General features: G+C 44.5%; 1 protein-coding gene across 5 annotated transcripts in view; it reads right to left on the bottom strand.

Annotated features, from left to right (window-relative positions):
* Positions 1-10551: 10551 nt before the first annotated feature.
* TUFT1 (tuftelin 1) overlaps positions 10552-15860 on the bottom strand; it is a 50317-nt gene continuing 45008 nt past the window's right edge. For all 5 annotated transcript variants that reach the window (XM_005894960.3, XM_005894961.3, XM_070367086.1 and 2 more), the window contains 4 exons: positions 14855-14960; positions 13931-14014; positions 12906-13006; positions 10552-12085 (listed from right to left, as the gene is read on the bottom strand). In XM_005894960.3, coding sequence (XP_005895022.2) covers positions 12022-12085; positions 12906-13006; positions 13931-14014; positions 14855-14960 — 355 coding nt within the window. In that variant the 3' untranslated portion in view covers positions 10552-12021. The remainder of the gene's footprint in view (positions 12086-12905; positions 13007-13930; positions 14015-14854; positions 14961-15860) is intronic.

The following is a 15860-nucleotide window of genomic DNA, read 5'->3' on the forward strand; positions in this document are numbered from 1 at the left end:
GCTGTTTCTATATCCTAGCTATTGTAAATAGTGCTGCAGTAAACACTGGGGTTATAGATGGGGAAACAGTGTCAGACTTTATTTTCTGGGGCTCCAAGATCACTGCAGATGGTGATTGCAGCTATGAAATTAAAAGACGCTTACTCCTTGGAAGGAAAGTTATGACCAACCTAGATAGCATATTCAAAAGCAGAGACGTTACTTTGCCAACAAAGGTCTGTCTAGTCAAGGCTATGGTTTTTCTAGCGGTCATGTATGGATGTGAGAGTTGGACAGTGAAGAAAGCTGAGCGCTGAAGAATTGATGCTTTTGAACTGTGGTGTTGGAGAAGACTCTTGAGAGTCCCTTGAACTGCAAGGAGATCCAACCAGTCCATCCTAAAGGAGATCAGTCCTGGGTGTTCATTGGAAGGACTGATGCTGAAGCTGAAACTCCAATACTTTGGCCACCTCATGCAAAGAGTTGACTCACTGGGAAAGACCCTGATGCTGGGAGGGATTGGGGGCAGGAGGAGAAGGGGATGACAGAGGATGAGATGGCTGGATGGCATCACCAACCCGATGCACATGAGTTTGGGTGAACTCCGGGAGTTGGTGATGGACAGGAAGGCCTGGTGTGCTGAGATTCATGGGGTTGCAAAGAGTCAGACACGACTGAGCGACTGAACTGAACTGAAACACTGGGGTATATATGTCTTTTTCAGTCTCGTTTCCTCGGGGTATATGCCCAGTAGTGGGATTGCTGGTTCATATGGTGGTTTTATTCCTAGTGTTTTAAGGACTCTCCATACTGTTCTCCATAGTGGCTGCACCAGTCTGCATTCCCACCAACGGTACAAGAGGGTTCCCTTTTCTACATACCCTCTCCAGCATCGTTTGTCGACTTTTTGATGATGGCCATTCTGACCGGTGTAAGATGATACCTCCTGGTCATTTTGATTTGCATTTCTCTAATAATGAGTGATGTTGAGCATCTTTCCATGTGTTTATTAGCCATCTGTATGTCTTCTTTGGAGAAATGTCTCTTCAGGTCTTCTGCCCACTTTTTGATTGGGTTGTTCATTTTTCTGGTATTGAGCAGCATGGGCTGCTTGTATATTTTGGAGATTAATTCTTTGTCAGTTGTTTTGTTTGCTATTATTTTCTCCCATTCTGAGAGCTGTCTTTTCACCTTGCCTACAATTTCCTTCATTGTGCAAAAGTTTTTAAGTTTAATTAGGTCCCATTTGTTTATTCTTGGATTGGATGTTTTCTAAAGTTTCCTTTAGTATTGATAGTTTATGATTGTCTGTTTGCCTCTTGGCATAGGAATATCTGGTGGCATTGTTAAACCTGGGAGAAACTTGAGGCCTGAGTCTGTATCTTTTCCTCTTCACATCCCCAAAGCCTAACCCAAACCACAGACATATTACATGCTTGAAAATATTTGCTAACAATAATTAGCATATTCTGGGACATCCCTGGTTGTCCAGTGGCTAAGACTCTGTGTCAAATGCAGAGGGCCCAGATTTGATCCCTGGTCAGGAAACTAGATCCCACATGACGCTAGGAAGACCACCCCCATCCCACAGCTAAGACCCGGAACAACCAAATAGATATATAAATATTTAAAATAGCAATAATAATAATAAGCTTATTCAGTGTCTACTGACACTGCCAGAAACATTGCATATGATATTTAGATATGGTTTTGTATTGACAGTTGCCACGCCTGTGAGGTTATAAAGTGCAGCATTAAGCACAGGGACTCTGGGACCAGATTGCTGATGACCGACTACTGGTTCCATACTTGCTACCTGTACATCTTTTCTCTGTGTCTCAATTTCCTCGTTTGTAAAATGAGAATTAAACAGCAGTGCCCAGCACATAAGTTTTCAGTAAACGTTCTCATTAGGTAGACATGGTTGTCTTGATTTTATGGATGAGGAAATTAAAACTGGTGGTGCGAGCTCAGTCATGTCTGACTCTTTGTGACCCCATGGACTATAGCCTGCCAGGCTCTTCTGTCCATGGGATTTTGCAGGCAAGAATACTGCAGTGGGTTGTCATGCCTTCCTCCAGGGGATCTTCTCAACTCAGAGATCAAACCCATGTCTCTTATGTCTCCTGCTTGGCTGGGAGAGTGCCACCTGGGAAGCCCCCTTTACCACACTACCTGGGACCAATTAAGAGAGAAGATGAAAACAATTCGAAACAGAAAACAGAGGTAAGTGCCCTCTTCAGTACAGAAGAGAATACAGATTTCTTCTAATTGGTGAGGATTTACAGAGCATATACTTTGTGGCAGTACCAGGGCCAGGCACTGTGGGGATTAAATATCTCCTTGACCTTTCAAAGCTTGCAATCTAGTTGGTGAAACAAACATATGCAAAATTTGATTATAATATTATAATGATTACATCCTAATAGAGGATGATATTGGTTATTTGTGTTAATTGATTGCAGAAACAGAACACACAGCACAGGCCTGAGAATTCTGGGAAGGCTTCCTAGACGAGGAACTTAGGCTAAGTCTTGAACCATGCTTAAGGTTTTCTGATATCGTCTTTAATTCTTTTCTCTCCATCTCTGTAGATCTGGTTGGTCAGTCACCAAGGCCTATTGGTTCTTTCCAGATGATTCTCACACCAGTCCTTTATTTTCAAGTCCAGTAGCCATGATTCTAGTTTAGCCCCTCATTGTTTCATGCCTGGAGTATACCCTAATAATCTCTTAACTTCTCTCTTTGCTGCCAGCCTCTACCTTTTCAGTCTGTGTCATCCACCTTTTTTGGATTAGCCTTTGTAGTTTATGATGTCACTCCTATGATTCATTCATCCCAACTTCCATTCAATTAATATTTATTATTGAGCATCTACTGGGTTCTAGGCACCACTCTCTATGTACTAAGGTATTCAGTATTGAACATGATAGGCAAGGAAGAACCCTGCCCACCCTGGGATGTACATGTTAGTTTTTTAAAACTCCAAAGGACAGGGCTTCCCTGGTGGTCCAGTGGTTAAGACTCCACGCTCCCAATGCAAGGGGCATGAGTTTGATCCCAGATAGAGGAACTAAGATTCTGCATGCCACATAGTGCAATCAAAATAAGTAAATTAATTAAATAAAATAAAAATTCCAGCAACGTGGCTTACCTCCCCTCTAACCTCCTACCACTTTCCAGCAGGATCTTCAGCCAGGCTCACCACCCTCCCACATGGCTCATTTATTTCCAACTCAAGCTTTCCTTGTGTCCTTCCTCCTTGAACCTTCCTGTCCCCAAACCCCCAGGGTCTGGTTCTAGCTCTGCCTCCTCCAACCCTTCTTCTCTGTTTTTCTCTTATAGCATTGACTGCCTATCTCATATCTGCATTTCACATGTTCAATTATCTATTTCTATCCATTTCTGTTCCACAACATGGTATTTCCGCCCCCCCCCCTTTCCCATCTGATAAGATCCTAAGCTTCTGGAGGACTGCAGAATGTTCTATGTTTTTCCATCCTGCCCTCCCCTAGCACCCAGAACAATATTGTCTAAATAATAGTTTTTTCTCTTCCTTTTCTTCCTCTTCTCTTTTTTTCTCCTAACAATAACAATTAACATCCGTAAAACACTTCACATAGTGCTCTCATGGACATTATACTCCATAAACTGCACAATACCCTTGTATCAATTACCATAAATATTTAATGGATTAAGAGGTCAAAAAAGGAAGGCATTTCTCATGAAGGAAATAACACCAGCAAATGTACAAGGGAGTAATGATCCTGGCATGAATGGAAGGCAGCGTGGGAACACAGCCTTACTGGAAAGGGAAGGCTGAACCCTATAGAAAATTTGGAAAATGAAGAATGAAGATAACAAAAAAAAACAGAAGAATAAATCCTGCCTGAACACTAATATGATTAGTAGTTAGGTGTGTTTAAGGTATGTTTATTTCTAGCCTTTTGGAGAAACTTTATTTTTTTTTTTTTTGCAAAGCTGAAATAAGTGTCCATAAAATTTTGTGTCCTACTTTTTTTCACTTAACATTCTAAGCACAGTTCCCTGATGTGACATAAAGGCCACTTGTAAAGGCATAATATTCCAGAGTGGCTGCATCCGCAGGTACTTGTCCATTTCTTTTTTTATTGGACACATTGTTTCCCATTTTATGCTATTATTAATGTAAGAAGCACAAATCTCTTGTGCAGAGAGAAGAAATGGAAGGAGATGGGTCCTTGGTGAAACCTCAAACTGTTCTGTGAAGGCTCACTTGAGCCTAAAGAGTCTCTGGACTTTCTAGTCACCTGAGCTAATCAAACTGATCCTTTATTGCTTAACCCAATTGAGCTGCATTTTCTCTGATTTGCAACCCACCTAATGCAAGGACTCCAAGGGCAGGACGGTGCTTGTCTGGCTCACTGTCGTAACCCTACCTCAATCCTCAGTCCAAGGCACGGAGTAGGAGCCTCATAAGTATGTGCAGAGAAAAGAATATGAACTCTTGCATGAATTATCCATTCTAATCCTCACTGTTGATCTCTAAGGATCTTGGTACTTTTATCAGTTTGAGCTTATCAACAAAAACATTACCTCTTCATATTTGCCACTAATAATGCCTCACATTTTGGCCTTCTTTAGTTTTTTAATTTAGAACTCTTATGTTTTTATGAACTAAATTATTTTTCTTCATGGCCTTTATTTCTGTTTTTTTAACTGAGACGCAATTGACATATACCTTCTTGACCTTTAATACTAAAATGCTAAATAGATCTCTCAGAGTAGATATTCAGTTGTATTTTCTTCTAGTTTTCCTACAGTTAAGGTGTAATATTTAATTTCTTTAATTTACCTAGAACTTATTCAGGTGTACTGTTTAAGGTTAGAATTCTTTTTTTGTTTTTCAAATTCTTAACCAATTGTTCAAATACCTTTTCCCGACTGAGTTGCAATGCTTCTTTTATCCTTTTTTAATGCTTCTATAAAATTGGGTCTACTTCTGCCTTGCAAGCATGTTAAATTGATGTGTAAGCTATGTAATGTTTCAGTATCCCCAAGGCTAATAATCCCCTAATTAAACTGTCTTCAAAATTTCCTTTGCCATCTCCCCTGTTTATTTTTCCAGATGAATTTTTTTTAATTTTATTTAATTTTTAAACTTTACATAATTGTATTAGTTTTGCCAAATATCAAAATGAATCCACCACAGGTATACATGTGTTCCCCATCCTGAACCCTCCTCCCTCCCCATACCATCCCTCTGGGTTGTCCCAGTGCACTAGCCCCAAGCATCCAGTATTGTGCATCGAACCTGGACTGGCATCTCGTTTCATACATGATATTTTACATGTTTCAATGCCATTCTCTCAAATCTTCCCACCCTCTCCCTCTCCCACAGAGTCCATAAGACTGTTCTATACAATACTGTCTCTTTTGCTGTCTCGTACACAGGGTTATTGTTACCATCTTTCTAAATTCCATATATATGCGTTAGTATACTGTATTGGTGTTTTTCCTTCTGGCTTACTTCACTCCAGATGAATTTTTAAAATAATTATATCCAATTCTAAAAGGACTCTATTGGAATTTTCATTATAATTACACAAAGCCTAAAAGTAAATTAAGGAAGAAATGACATTTTTACAATTTTAACTTTGGCATCTGGGAAAATTTTTCTTCATTAAGTTTCCCATATTTCTCAACAAAATATGGTCATTTTTCTCACATAGATCACTGACACTTCAAATAAAGTTCATTTCTTGGTATATTGTATCGAATATTTGTTATTTTAGATTGCTTTCTAATTGGGAAAAATACTTGTGCATGTAGGGAAACTTGCTAACTTGTCAAGACAGTCCCATTGACACTCAAATTGTCAACTCATCCTTTTGTTTCTTAGCCATCTGCCTGCAGGTACCACCCACATGTCTGAGTTCTGCCCTCTGGAGCTAGATGGAGTAAAACTGCACCTCCTTCTATGGGACAGATTTTCATCTCTTTGGAGACTGCTATCATATTTCCATCAGCCTTCTTTTGTCCTGACTAAATAAACCCATCTAGTAGGATGAAAATAGTACCTGGGAAAAATTCAGATGACAGTGGTGAGGAGAGTAGATTTGGGGTAGGTTGGGCTAGAGGTGAGGGGCCAGTAAGGACTGGTTTCTGTGGTAATCCAGGCTTACAGAGATGGGCTACAGGGACTTCCCTGGCAGTCCAGTGGTTAAGGCTCTGAGTTTCCAATGCAGGGGGCACAGGTTTGACCCCTGGTCAGGGAAATACAGTATCAATAAGATCCTGCATGGCATGCAGCATGACCAAAAAAGAGAGAAAGAGAGAGATGGGTGCAATGAGACTGTAAACACGAGAAAGGGAAAGTCTGGGATATTTCTCAATAGAGGAAACATTAGGACGTGTTGACAAACTAGATATAAGAGATAAAGAAATGGAAATAAGAGTCGAAAGTGGCTTTAAATTTCTAGTTTGAATCACTGAAGACAGTGATTCTGTCTATTAAGAGGAAGTACGAGAGTTGAAAAGGGAAGTCTGTTTCAAAGGAAGTCAGTTTCATTTCTGTTGACCCTGAAATTACAACATATCCAGGGACTCCCCTGATGGTCCAGTGGTTAGGACGTGACGCTCCCAATGCTGGGGCATGGGTTCGATCCCTGGTCAGGGAACTAAGATCTCATACACCACGTGGAGTGGTCAAAAAAAAAAGTACAATATATCCTAGGAGACAGCTCTATAGACTAGTTGTCCAATAGAAGACATACATATTTGTCTGTGACCCAGTGTTCCTGGCACAGAGTTTCTAACACCTTCATAAATTCCTGAGTGATAAAAGTACTGGGATCATCTTTTGCTCTAATGAGGAGACTTTGGATGGATTTCTGATTGGGGGCTGGTCACTAGAGAGCCTGAGCCATGATTAGAAACTTGGAATTCTCAGCTCCATCCCCCACTTATCCAGAGAGGGGAGAGGAACTAGAAATGGAATTCATAATTAATCATGCCTAGGTGAGGAAGAGTCCATAAAATCCCAACAGTATGAGATTCGGAGAACTTCCAGGTATGTGAACACATCCTTATATTAGGGAGGTGATGTACCTCAACTTCACAAAAACAAAAGCTCCTGCACTCAGGACCCTCCCAGACTTCACCCTATGAATCTCTTCACCTGGCTATTAATCTGCATCCTTTATTATATCTTTTTACAACCTGGTAAAGGTAAGTAGGTGTTTCCCTGAGTTCTGTGAGTCTCTCTAGCAAATTAATTGAACCTAAGGAGAGGGTTGTGGGAATCTCTGGTTCCCAGTCAAGTCAGGCAAAAATCCAGCTAGGGACCTGCTACTTACCTTTGGCATCTGATTTAGGGAGGGGCAGCCTCTTGCAATTTAGCCCTTAACCTTATCTCCAGGTAGATGGTATCAGAATTGAGCTAAACCCAGCTGGTGGTTGCTAAGAATTGCCTGTTGTGGGGGGCAGAAAACCCCACACACTTGGTGACCACAAGTGAAGTGGTCTGTGTATGTTGTAAAGAAGACACACAGGTGGAAAACTGAGTTTTTCCTGGTGGTTCAGTGGTTCAGAATCCACCTTGCAATGCAGGGGTTGCAGGTTCATTCCTGGTCAGGAAACTAAGATCCCACGTGCTGAGAAGCAAGTAAGCCCAGGCACGCAACTAGCAAGTCCATGCACCACAATGAAAGAAAGTGTAATAAAGATCATGTGTGCCACCACTAAGACTCAACACAGCCAAACAATTATTATAAAAACTGATTATATTATTGTTACATTATTTTATAACTAATAAATTATTATAAAAACTAATATTTTTCCTAAATATTAGTATTTTTCTGATTTTCCTCCATAATTATATATTTTACACAGCAGGCCAGTTCGAACACATAGAAATAGATATAAAACAGACATAAGGGTGCCCCAACTCCTGCAGACATGCACGAGTCTGGCCTGGAATACTAGTGAGAGGGAGGAAATGTGAGATGCGTAATCAGCACTGAATTGATAGATAAAGTCATGAGGACAAATGACTTCCTTCCCCTCAGCTTGTGAGGTCCTGAGGTCTAAGACTTGGAGACCAACACCCGGTCAGGAAATTAATTATCCTGCCATCATCTATCCTCAAGCCCATGTCCCAGAGGGCTCCAGAGGAAGAGAGATTCCAGGAGAAAAGGCCCACACATTTGAGAGTTCAAAGTGTAGGTCTCACTGCCAACCTGTAAGAGCACACAGAGCTAGAAATTTCTCACCTTTTGGAAAAAAAAAAAAAAAGATCTTCTTTAGCTTTAGCCTGGATAAGGATTTTCCTTGGAGAAAGGGGAGCAAGAGAATATTTAGGTCTCCAACTTTTGAGTTTCAAGGCCATGGTGCTTAGAACTGGGACAGGGAAGATATGAAATGATTTCTCTTTGCAAAGCTAGAGTCCTAAATCGAAGCATGGAAAAGAGGCCAAGGGCCCTAGGCGAACATCTGCTGTTGGGTCAGAGCCTGAACAAACTCAGGCCTGCGCTCCGCAACGCTTGGCTCTGAGGAACGAGGGAGCCCAGGGGATTAGCAGAGGCTCCACAAAAACCAGCAACACACATCAAAGCGCTGATTAGAGACACAGTATTACCCTCCTCAGTCAAGTTAAGTCGCTTTAAGCCACCTCATGTCAAAGCATCTTTCCAGGTGACATCGTCGAACATTTCATAATGCAAAGTTTTTTAAAACAGAGATGATAAGTCAATCAATTTTTGGTTTCAGGTACTTAGTTTAAAAAAAAAAGGCCCAATACACCATTTGGTTGAAATACCAGGTCCCGATCAGGCTTTTTTCTACCCAGGGAGGGGACAAATAAGGAGGTGGGAAGACAGGGGCAGTTATTCAGGAGGCAGGGAGCACTCTTCCAAGCTTTTCCCATGTTGGGATGATGCTCCCAGTTTACAGGGTGCTGCTGATGACGGCTGCGTGTCCGGGCAGCTCTCAGCACCCAGCTCAAAGAAACAGGCCATCATGGCAAAGATCCCAGAGAGTCAGACTCAATCTTCTGTCTACAACACATTCAGGGAGCACAGAGGAGTGGCTTACACATGACATAACACAGGCAATAAACAGGCTGCTGAAGTCAGGAGCAGCTTCTCACCACGCCCTTTCTCAGGCCTGGGCCTCTACCCGTTCTCCAGTCCCCATTCTCCATCTCTAATTGAAAAGGCTGCCAGCATATAAACTATCTTTCCCTTGCCTATTTCTCTTCCCATAGAACCTCCTTAGCCCCTGTTCCTTTTGGCAGTGGTACAACTGAACTTGGGGAAATGTACACCAGAAGTACTTTTTGGTCCCAGGAATCTCTTGGAGCTCTCTTTTCTTTTTTCCAGACATGGTGTGTAGCTTGCGGGATCTTAATTCCCCAACCAGGGATTGAACCCAGGCCCATGGCAGTGAAAACACAGAGTCCTAAGCACCAAACCACCAGGGAACTCCCGTTAGAGCTCTGTCTAGTTCTATTCCCCAGAACATTTCCAGGCCATTTCATTATCTGCAAGTCTAATCTCTGCTTGTCTCACCAAGTCCTTGAGGTTCAGTCCAGAGCTTCTCTTTCCTGTATGGCGGGCTCACTCACTCCATCTTCTTCCTCACTCCATCTTCTTCCAGCTCTGCAAGTCATCCTGGCACCTTAGGCGACCCCACCCTGCTTCCACCCTCTTAATATTCTGAAAACAAGCACAGTCTAGATACACCCATGCCAGGCAAGACGGCCAAAGAAGGAAGAGAACTCAGACTGCTCAAAGACAAACCCAGGTCTGGAATGGAAGGAGGTTTCCAGTGCATTCTGAAGGCTGAATGTGAATTAGCTGAGAAGCAAAGAGGGAAGAAAAGTCACAAGGGGAAAAGATTACACTTTTCTGACTGAAGGAGAAAGGGACCGAGAGAGGAATTGGGGCCAGAGACGAAGGGGGTTTCTAGTTCCTTTGGCACAGGGAAGATTCCTGTAAATTTAGCTATGTCCCCATTGGACCCTGCAGTCAGCTACATTTTTTTGGCAGAAAGAAAAAGATGATCATTGGATTAACTGAATGCAATACCTAGGGATGCCAAAACCTAAAGCCTCAAACAGCTGCAGTCAGCTTTTCATTTCTGCGAAGGATGTGGCGTTAGTCACCTCTCTCCAGTGCTGATTGGTAAATCTCTGTTTTGAGATTGGTAAAACTCTAAGTAATCACAGGACCTCTGTCTGCAAATAAATCTCTAAGTTTTGAGATCAGTAAATCTCTGAATAATCATGAGACCTCTGTCTGCAAGCAGCTCTTTTCCAACTGGCCAAGCTTAGGGATCCCACAAGGCCACCACCCCAGACGGGTCAGAGCAAAAGTTAGGGGCTACCTCCTACAGCAAGGACTCAGACCATGGAGCTGAGCTGCTTAACAGAGGCACTCTAACTCCTCTGAATGCCTCTAAGTCCCCAAATCATAGTACTGGGGATGTCTCCACACCTTCCAGATATGGGCAACAGGGGGCCCACCTGCAAGAAGCATTAGAATTATGTTCTTTCATCCTCCCCGAAAAGTGAAAAGAAACCACACCAGGAGCTCAAAGAGACACATTAACATAATTTATTAAACTCACCATACAAAGAATATGCCATGGGAAAGAGTATCAGAACTGGAAGGACCCATGGAAATTATCTGGTGCAACCCCCTCATTGTACAAACGGGAATGGTGTGAAGAACACCAGAACACCACAATGAACAAAGCTAGCATGGGAGCTCAGCCCCAACGCACAGAAACCACAGACTTAAGGCTTCTGGTTTTGAGCCAAGTAGAACCTAAAGAGACTTTATGTTTATTTTTCATTTTTTCTGTGTCCTAGAGTACCACATTCTGCTGCTTAACTCCTTCTTAAAGCTGCAGGAAGAGCCCTAAAGAAAACACAGACGAGTGACAGGTTCATTCAGAGCCGGGATAACAAACTGATGGTGGAGCACCAGGGCACAGCAGGGTTAAGAGAGGGATTCAATCCCTCCTGACTGCTGTCTTCCCCCAAACAACAGACATGCAAACCCTGATGGCCTCAGGGTAAATATTCTTGCCTTCCTGAGGTTTGGAGGAGGAAGGGAAAGGCAGCAGGTAGAGGAAAGAGAGGAAAAGACTTATAACGTCATTCTGAAATCGATGAGTCCGTTGAAAATGCTCCTTTCCCTCTGTCAAGTAAATCCAAACACCGCAAGAGAAGACTGCAGAACTCTGGGATTAAATCAGTTGTGAGATGGAAGGAAAAACACCAATAACTTAGCAAAATAAATACCAGAAGAGTTTCTTCGCTGAGATTGATGTAACCCAGTGAAAACAGTTTTTAGGCTCTGAGTCAAGAAGAATGAGGTGTATCTTGCACCTCCACTTAGGGGGAAACCCTAAGAGGTTCTGGGAGACTTCACAGCAGAGAGAAGTTGCCCATAACTGTCCGTGGCCTCACAGAACCTTTCTGCTCACAGCTACGCCTTGAAGGACATTTCCCCTCCCCCAAAGACAAGACCACCCGGTCAAAGTTGAGGTTCACTGACTCTGACCAGGCGATGACAGGTAGCCCCATAGTCTGTCTGCAGGAGGCCCTGCTCAGCATGGGCTGAGGGTGGAGCAAGTAGAAAAACAAACAGTTTGTTGTTAAGAACTGAGCTATGTTTATGGAAGGAACTCTGTTCCCCCAGGACTCCAGCTCCTAGGGCAGATCTCATCACCTCTCCCGACCTGACCCGCGGAGGGCCTGCTTCTGGGGCAGCTGAACTCCAATCTACAACAGAAGGGAGGCTCTGCTACAGAGAGAAATAGTAATTACGGGAACAAGGCTACTGCCCTGGCTCCTGCAGGCAGGGTACCAGCCTTCAGAGGCCACAGTGTCCAGAGGGGCGCTAGTCCTCTGTCTGCCCAGCGTACAGAACCATGAAGCCCGAGCCTGAGCACAGCCAGGGAGCAGTTGGGAAGTCAAAGTCAGGGCTGGCGGCCTCCAGGGGTGGTGGGCTCCTCCGCAGGCCAGAGGCGGCAGCAACGTCCATCTCCTCGGGCTCATGTTTCAACCACTCGGATGAGAGGCATGGGCTTTGGGCTGGGGGGCTTGGATATCCTGATGCTGAAAAGAAAGTCAGAAATGCTGAGTGCCCTGTCATGGCCCAGCCTTCCCAGAGCCCCCCCTCCGGCTTGCCTCCAGGTCCCACCCTGCAGGGCCCACTGATCTCTTGGTTCTAATGTCCTGAAACCATCACTGTCAGTGCTAAGCGGCCAGGGGACTGGTGCTTTTATCTCATGACAGGGGTGGGGAACACAGAGGGTGCAGCTGAACACCTAAGGAGCGGGATGACTGTGATTCCTGATTTTTTTTTTTCAAAGTTTTAGACCTTTCTATGAATCTCTCAGAAACAAAAAGCCCTCTCCCTAGATATATGCCCTTGCTATGTATGTGGGTGCTCAATCACATCCGACTCTGTGACCCCACAGACTGTCCCCCACCAAGCTCCTTTGTCCATGGAATTTTCCAGGCAAGAATACTAGAGTGGGTTTCTATTTCCTACTCCAGGGGATCTTCTTAACCCAGGGATCGAACCTGCGTCTCCTTGCACCTCCTGCATTAGCAGGCGGGTTCTTTATCACTGAACCACCTGGGAAGCTCCATATGCCCTTGCTACACAGTCATAATTTTTGCATCCAATTTTAGGGGTTCATATGCCTCTAGTGTTGTTCATGGGCCTCCCTGGGGTTGTGGTATCAGGCTCTACTCTAACCTGGTTAGAAAGTGGTTCAGGTGGAGAATGGGTCAGATGAGAGACGGAGAGAACGAAACTGGACTTTGAAGAGCCTCGTCCTGGCCTTGGTACTAAAGGTGTATTTCGTGTGGCTCTGCCCCTCCTTCCTTCACTTCCTACTGGGGCCCCGCTCCATGTGCACTCACTCACCTGCCCAGGTTCTCGGTCTTGGCCCGGTTCTGGGTGCTGAAGTTGCCATGACTGATTTGTTTTTCTATCAGGTGTTCCATCCGGTCGTGCATCTCTAAATTCTGTAACACAAGTTTACGAGATTGGAATTGGTCCTTCCGGTTTGCCGTGGGCCACATTTAACCAGCTCATCCTGGTCTCCACCTCTGGGTGCTGCTGTCACCCCACCCCCATTGGGCCTGCCACCACCAGGAAGCCCTCATCGTCACCACTCCAGGTTGCCCTCTCCTCCCAGTACTTGCTCCAGCCTCCTCCCCTGAGGATGTGTTCTCTCAATAACTATTAAACACTGATCATCTCCTGTACTCCCCCTCTATACATTTCCTACATATAATCTCCTAGAATCTGTTGAGATATTTACTCGCATTTGCTAATATGCTTTTCTATAAAGTATCCTTAGGTATATTTTTAATGGATTTTATCTCTAAATCTAGACTGCAGACTCCCTGGAGATAAACAACTCTGTCTCCTATTTCTTTTGATCTCCCCCTCTATCTGAGTCATCCTCACACAATGGCTGCAAAGCAATCTCAGGGAGTCAGCCAATGGACAGGAAGCCCTCTGAAGTACGGTGGACATCAGACCAAGAAGAATTCCTTAGCCAGTCGAGCCCATCACCTTAGCCATGGAGAAGACTCCATCTATAGGATGTGTTCTCCTTCAAGGCTCAGCTCCACTGTCAGCTCCTCTGCTAAGCCCACAGAATCAGAATGAAGGGCTGGCCTTCATGCTGCTGTGGCACAGGGGTGGCACCACAAGGACTATCCCTTCAGAGGGGGGACAGGTCTTACCATTGCCCGCAGTCCCTGAAGAGTCTCAGAAAACGTTCAGCCAGCAGAAAAGCTCGAGATCAACCAAACACCTCAAATACTCACTTCTGAGCAGCAGCAAGACACGACCAAGTCCCCTCCAGAATCTCCCCCTCCCCGTGTCCAGTTTCTTCTTCAAGAGTCTGTTCCCTTCCCAGGGCTGCCCGGAACACACACCTCGGCTTCCAGGTAGGCAATCTTCTCCTTGAGCTCCTGGATGGTGGTATCCTTGGACTGGATCACAGCTTTTGAATTCTGGAGCTGCAAAGATGGGGGAGACACTAGGGCTCACTCTGAAATGACTCATGACACACTCATCCAACTTTGCCCGGCTGCTGGGGGAGCGAGCGGAGACAAAGGGCAGAGTACTGCACCTCTCACGTGACTTCCTTAGCTTTTCAGTAAACATTAAACGCTTGATTATCCTGATTTGCGTGAGGGGGGTGAGGGGGAACACCACCCTCATAATCCAAAATAATGAATGGCTCAAAAACCATTTCATTTGCCTTTGGGAAACACAAATGATGTATTGGTTCAAGAAAGGGATACTGAATGCCAGACTATATGACAGTCCCTATTTTAGACGATGGGAAACAGCAGTGAACAAGACGGAAGAAATCCTAGCGCACATGGAGCTGGGAGGCCACAGCTATGCCCCCCCAACTAGGGGCTCTGAAATTCTCGGAACAATTCCACAAAACAGCACATTCTGACCACCGAAAGCTCAGGCAAGGAAAAGCAGAAAATGCATCATGAGGTGCAAAGGTTGAAAATCTACACACAGATAAATGAGTTTATTGGGACTTGATTACTCATTTACCAGCACTTTTTAACGTGCAAGGAAGACTAACCTTTTCCTTCTTTTCCCATGGAAAACCACAAGGCAAGTGACAAAAAAAGTAGGGGAAAGATGGAAGAAAAGCAAATCCCAATCACCCTAATTTAATAGGCAGACTTAAGTGTTTCATGGGACACTCAAGAATATAAGACAAGACACCCGGGAGAATAAGTAAATAAAGGTGTAGGCTTGACAGGAAAACAGGGCTAGACACAACGCAGAGACTCCCAGAGTGGCCCCCGGAGCAGGGGTCACCCACGTACCTGCTCTATCATTTGCCGGACTTTGCGCTGCTGGCTCTTGAGCATGTCATCCAAGTGGTGGATCTTCTCCCGCAACCCAGCCACTTCCTTTTCCAGGTTAGCAGCCCTGGGAATTAAGACCGAAAGGCTGAGGTAAGAGGAAAAGATGCTTTCTCCACCTGATCACAGTAAGGACCTTGAGCTCAGGGGGTTCCAATCAGGTGTGCTTGCTTCCACCCCAGCTCTGCTGCAAAGAGGAGGCAGTGGGAACATACATCATCAGAGGCATCTCTAGAGATCACCCAGTCCAAACAAGGGAACTGAGGCTCAGAAAGGTTAGAAAGGATAAATCATTCTGGATAGTTTCACCAGTAAAACTACAGCCAATAGGTAGATGTACCAAGGTAGCAGTTCTTATGTTATTTAATAACATAGGAAAGACATTCTCAGTATTAAAGTTGTCAGAAAGTGGACTGCCTCATGTCTAATGAGCTCCTTATTCCTGGAAAGATTCATGTACAAGCTGGGATTATGATACCCAAGACCATCAAGCTGTTAGCAGGGATTTTATACCAACAGGGAGATAAGATTTGAGGACCCTTAACGTGTCTTCACAGAAGTCTGGTTTGGTTTTGTTTTTCAGCTGTGCCGGGCTGTATGTGGGATTTTAGTCCCCTGACCAGGGATCAAACCCATGCCCAGTGCAGAGCACTGGGAGTGAGAAGTCATAACCACTGGACCACGAGGGAAGTCCCAAGTCTAAGTCTCTTGACTCCCAGACACTGCTGATTCCTTTGCATCTTCTAAGCAAACTGGGTCAAGATCTCCAAAGGTCAGGCGGCTGGGGAGAGTGCCCAGGCGTTCAGGGCATTTAAGAATTGCTGATACCCATTATTCTCTGGGTCTGCCTGAGGAAGCAGACAAGAGCCCATTGCTAGAAGATGGACAGCTCTAGGAGTGGGGAACAATGCAATCTGAGCCCAACTCACTCTTCCTAAGTTCAAACATTCTAAGTTCCCACCCTCAG

The sequence above is a fragment of the Bos mutus genome, chromosome 3 (genome assembly GCF_027580195.1).
Source record: "Bos mutus isolate GX-2022 chromosome 3, NWIPB_WYAK_1.1, whole genome shotgun sequence".
Classification (NCBI taxonomy): domain Eukaryota; kingdom Metazoa; phylum Chordata; class Mammalia; order Artiodactyla; family Bovidae; genus Bos; species Bos mutus.